Here is a 5,775-nt window from a genome sequence, read left to right on the forward strand (position 1 = left end):
AAAACAGCCTATTTGCATTCTAAAACCACGGAAGGATTTTTCATTTCAATTATGAACATTTTAACACATTTGTTCTTCATTAGTTTCTTGTTGGTCACTTCTGTTTGTTAAATATCACCCTTTTAAAATGTTTTGCCAAGATTTTTGGTATCTCTTTCCATCTTGCTACTATGAGCAGCACTGTAGGATAGTGATGTGCTGTATGGAGCGCACCCACGACTCCGATCCGACTCCGACTATTTTTAGTTCGATTCCGAATCCGTCAAAATGGAACCACTAGATCCGCCCGGAGTCGGAGTCGTTCGGAGTCGTCCGGAGTCGTCTGGATTCGAACGACTCCGAACGACTCCGGACGACTCCGATTCCGAGCGACTCCGGGCGACTCCGAACGACTCCGGATATTGCAGCGCGGACCTACCTTCCGGAGTCGATTCCGAAATTATCGGAGTCGGATCGGAGTCGACTCCGGATTTTTGACAACTTTACCCATCACAACTGTAGGATGTTAGCGATGTTCAAGCACCTAACCATATTTTTATCTCAAAATCATCATTTTGGTGCCAAATATTAGCTATTTAACGACTACACATCAAAATCTACCAACATTTCATCGAAAATATGCCTTTTTCCTGTACGTCCATAATTGGTACAATTAACCTTCGGTGTACCAAATATCGCTGTATGCTATGGATGATTTGTTGACCACTGTTTGTCGTTTTGGTTGTTGCGCGTAGTTTACATGTGAACAACTCGGGTTTCTCGTTATTTTCGCAATCTATAGTGTTAATATGTGTTTTAAGCATCATTTATTTGTAAAGTGTTCGAATCAGTAATCGGTGGAATAGTCAGTGAAATGTAATCGATTCAGTTTCACCAAAATAATGTAGTTTTGAATGACCTTCATACGAAGAAGTGTAATTTGAAGCCGCTCGTGTCGCCTTATTACCAAATGCGCTCTTGTTCTTCCCTGATCAATAGTTAGTGATAGTCTTGACCGGAAGTATCTTGGCTAGAAGATAGTTGAACTATGGCTACGATTCTTCATTTAAACAGATTCAAATAAACCACCATGATTTGTGCTATTCTTCGTATCGCGCTGAAACGGTAGCTGACTTCGGTATAGCTTCCAGGTGATATGAAGGATTGTCAGGTGTGTGTCCAAGCACTGTGTCATCAGAAAGGTGTACGAAAGTATTTTTTTTAGGATTAGCCTCATCAATTGTGCGATTGATTGAGCGTGGATATCAATACAACCAGTGATAGAACACGGATATTTTAAAATGTTAATTTTACGTATTTGATGGTGGTTACATACTTATATTGGTGCAGTTTACTTATTATTACTTGATTTCAGTTAAAACAATGCCACAAAGTAGTTTTTGGTGTAAATATCCACGAGGTTTAGAATGCAGCCACAATTGGTACAGCTATGGCAAATTGCTAGGAACACTATAGCCATAATTGGTACCTTAAGATGCAATTTTGAATTGAAATTTTCTAGTCTCTTGATAAACACTAAGTGAAAATAAAAAATACCCTCGTGTTCTACACATTGTAGGCTACATAAAAACATAAAGAAGTTTTAAATTTTACCCAATACTTATTTTACAGGCGTAAAATCAGTATCTTGATGACATATTATAGCCATAACTGGTACACTTACCCAAATATATTATAGAAATTGTAAGTAAAGGAGATGAAGTACCTGGCGTCTCCATAACTAGGTAAAATGTGTAGTTAGTCACCAGGCACCTCCATTATAATAATTTTCACAATTCACCGATTCGCTGTTGTTAACACTCTAACAGCCTGGCGCTGCGCTGATCGTTTTCGATCCACGGCTTTTTTTTGCTCTTCTTCTGTGTGTCTGTTATCTCAGCAACTATCCTTATAAAGGCCGGGCTACATTGATCGTACTCGCAAGCGTAATTTTTATATTCACTAGCGCATCTGGCGGCGACCAGCGCAAGCTAGATGTGGGTATAATTTAAGTGCCAAAATTATTCATGCTTGGTGTCTCATCAATTTTCGACCAGGCTGTTTGTATGCCGTTTGACATGTTGATTAAAATCAATAAATTGCTACAGGTCAGGACGCCGAGTACTGCTGGGCAAATCGTCATTTGACAGTTGGGTGCCTAAGCTTCATACAAAGCGCACGACAACATTCCTTCCCATCTGCCAAACTCCATCCATCATGGCTTCCACAGCCAAATCTTCCACATATAATTGTAGTCAATGTTATCACCTTGATCGCAGCAGTGTGCATTGTTTATTGTTTGAATCGTTTGCCGGCCGGTGTTTAGTAGAAGTGAAAATGTTGGTGGTTCTCGATTTTTTGGAAAAATGAGCGAGCCAGACCTTGAAAATGACAACAACGAAGTCCGGGATCGTTCCCGATCTCGTTCCCGTAGTCCGCATGCACGTCGTTTGTGGGTTCAAGACTTATTCCTGAACCGAAACGAAACCGGCAACCGGCTACTGACCGACATCACGACATCGGGTATATACGAGACGATGAACCGATTTTTAAGGATGAAGAAGGAAGATTTCTTCCATTTACTGTCCCTTGTTGGTCCAAAAATTGCGAAAATGGACACAGATTTCCGCAAAGCAATCATGGAACAGGAAAGGCTGCTGATAACATTGCGGTATCTTGCGACTGGAGAGACATTTACCAGCCTCCAATACGTGTTCCGGGTAAGTAATATTATTTTAGCTATTTGCTTTTTGCTAAGCACACTTTTATCAATCAACATATAATTTTAGGTGTCGAGGCATTCTATCAGCAGAATAGTTAAAGAGACGTGCGCATGTCTTATCGAGGCTTTGCGGGATTATGTCAAGGTAAGTTGCGGGTGTAACCAGCCTCGCTTCAGTGTTTATGTGTTTAAAACGTTCAGCCAGGTGGCAGGCACCAGGGCCTGCCAGTAAACTTTCCCGTTTGCCGGGGCCAACCATTGCTCTGGGGACTCTTTGGCTAGAGAAACATAATACATTGCGAACAACTGTACTCTAATTGCATGAATACAACGGTGTGAAGGTAAAAAATGATTTTCTAAATATTATTGCGATTGATAAAGACATCAACCCACACACAACAGTATTGATGAAGAGAGTAGAGTTGAAATTATAGCGAAAAACCTCATTTTTTCTACATGCATCTTTGGATCAAAATTCACTGCTTGGGTAGTAGATGCCGGCGGATAGTTCATGAAAAACGGAGCCGGAATGAACGTGTGAAATGTGCTGCACTACGTTTTCCTCTTCAACGTCCTCGTATAAAAAGAGTCAGCCGGAATCGATTCCGATCCGTGGGTGCAGCGGGTGCGCTAGGTCGGAGTTGGAATCAAATCCGACCCGTGGGTGCAACGAGTTCGGGTCAACCCGAAAGATCAGTAGGTGCGAGAAAGCATAAGCGAATCCGACCCGTTGGTGCAGCGAGTTCGGGTCGGGTCGGGCCATGGTAGGTTCAATACCCGATCCGAACTCGCTGCACCAACGGGTCAGAGTCGCTTATGCTTTCTCGCACCTACTGATCTATCGGGTCGCCCCGACCTCGTTGCAACCGAACCTACCGTGGCCCGACCCGACCCGAACTCGCAGCAACAACGGGTCGGTGTCGTTTATGCTTTCTCGCACCTACCGGAGTATTTGCACCCACTGAAACTACTTATACCTTTTGGGTTGACCCGAACGACTCCGGGTCGCTTTCTAATGGCTCCGACCCGATAGGTTCGGGTCGACCCGCCCATTACTAAAAGGTTCATGTAACATGAAAACGGAAACTTTTTTTTCCTCGAACGTAGCTCTTCAATCAAGTAACTAATGTGATATACAAAACTCAAAAAGTATTCAAAGTTATGTTTTTAAAGATTTTTTTAAATGATTCTAATAATTCCCGCTGAATATTCATAATGCGTCTCCTTTTTGGAGACGGAATAAGCCGAAGCTCATCGGCCACGTACCGGCGGAAATCGTACGGATCTGCGGTTTCCGGTGCGCCTGTTGCGCCCGAAACCGGTTGTTGCAGCCGGTTGTTGAGGGCCCCACTCAAACCGTTTCCCTCGCGGATCGTGCCAGGAGTGACGGATAAGGCAGAAGGGTAGGAAGAAGGAGTGGGAGAGAATGGCTCGGGGTCGAAGGCAACCGCGGCATCCCAATCGATGTCGTCCAACGATTGTGGAACCGCGTAGGCTGCCTCCACGAGGGAACGGGGAGTGAGGCCCTCATCGTCGTAGCCAAGCTGAAAAAAAAGAAAATGAACATTAAAATAATAATTTATGTTTCTCATAAGCTCTAAAATATACAGTAACTAAAACATGCATTGAAATCATTCCTCTATTTTATTTTCTTATAGCTACCCTCTACCGAAGAAGAATGGCTTGCAATCTCAAGACGATTTGAGCAGCGCTGGAGATTTCCTCACGCAATAGGTGCAATCGATGGGAAGCACGTTGAAATTATTTGCCCTCGTAATAGCGGATCCGAATATCACAACTATCAAATTTTTTTTTAGTATTGTATTAATGGTTGTGGTCGATGCTGATTATAACTTTTTATGGGCAGATGCTGGTGGTAAGGGAGGAATATCGGACGGTGGAATATTTAAAAACACACGGCTGTATCACAAGCTAGAAAACGACCAACTAAACATTCCACCAGCAACGCCATTGCAGGTCCCGTACCAAACCCCAGTCCCATACTTTATTCTCGGTGACAAGGCATTTGCCTTTACCAATTACTGCTTAAGACCGTACAGCGGGGTGCATCCTCCTGATTTAATGGAGCGTACATTCAACAAAATGCACTCTACTTGTCGTATGCCAGTTGAAAATTCGCTTGGAATATTAGCGAATCGATGGAGAGTGCTCAAAGGCATACAACTGTAGCCGGATGTTGCCAAAAACATTGTTTTGACAACAGTTTACTTGCACAATTTTTTGCGCAAGCATGCTTCGCGGGAAACATACACACCCCCGTCTGCATTTGATAGGGTTGTTCGCGGGCGACGAGTCGATGGAGATTGGAGAAGTGAAAGGGGCTTGACCGATCTCCAAAACATTGCTTCCCGACCTTCAGAAAATCTAGCTGACATAAGGAACCACATTGCAAACCATTTAAAACATAATCGTTCTACGTAAATCCATCCAACCAATACCATGGATATTAAAATTAATAATAAATTATGAAATCGCAAACACAACTACACCAACTATTCTGTACAGTACTACCAGCATGGTTATTTATAATATACATTTAAGTACGCGAGTGCAACAACTACGGATTTTTTTTAAGCATTACTCGCCTGCTCTATTAGCGGCTGGATAAACTGGCTGGCTTACTAGCTCACTCACCGAATAAACGTGGCCACATGCCTGTTGTGTTTGGTTGCTGCTGGTGGATCGAGTGGACGAACGTGGCGATAATCATACGCATGTAGCTATGTACAGTAAAATCTTTCTAAAATCAATTCTCTTCAAGATTGATCATGGAGAAACTTAACTATAGCTACGTACACGATAACGATTCGCCCAAACACATTATCGGACGAATTGGCCATCGACCCGCTGAAATAGCGGAGTATCACGGACGATCGTAACAAGCAGGGTACGTTCGTCTATCAACTACGCACCTGCTTCCAGCGCAACGATCGATTGCCAATTGTTATTGCCGATTGCAATTGCACAACGAGCGAAGAAAGAATCCATCGTCATGTCAGCACTATGATTCCGGACGGCTATACATATTGGTCTCGTGCTGTTGACGTGGTGCG

The 5,775-nt window shown here is 43.1% G+C and overlaps 1 protein-coding gene across 1 annotated transcript; it reads left to right on the forward strand.

Moving 5' to 3' along the window:
• Positions 1–2,160: 2,160 nt before the first annotated feature.
• On the forward strand, positions 2,161–4,518 carry LOC120899767. The gene is made up of 3 exons (XM_040305975.1): positions 2,161–2,699; positions 2,769–2,846; positions 4,360–4,518. Exons 1-3 carry the CDS (start codon positions 2,346–2,348, stop codon positions 4,516–4,518), a joined length of 591 nt encoding a protein of 196 aa, XP_040161909.1. The 5' UTR covers positions 2,161–2,345.
• Positions 4,519–5,775: the final 1,257 nt, after the last annotated feature.

This window comes from Anopheles arabiensis, chromosome 3 (genome assembly GCF_016920715.1).
Source record: "Anopheles arabiensis isolate DONGOLA chromosome 3, AaraD3, whole genome shotgun sequence".
Taxonomy (NCBI): Eukaryota; Metazoa; Arthropoda; class Insecta; order Diptera; family Culicidae; genus Anopheles; species Anopheles arabiensis.

Coding starts and splice junctions, on each gene's coding strand:
- LOC120899767 (XM_040305975.1), top strand. CDS start 2,346: ATGAGCGAGCCAGACCTTGAAAATGACAACAACGAAGTCCGGGATCGT. Junction 2,700..2,768: donor GCCTCCAATACGTGTTCCGG/GTAAGTAATATT, acceptor ATATAATTTTAG/GTGTCGAGGCATTCTATCAG. Junction 2,847..4,359: donor CTTTGCGGGATTATGTCAAG/GTAAGTTGCGGG, acceptor ATTTTCTTATAG/CTACCCTCTACCGAAGAAGA.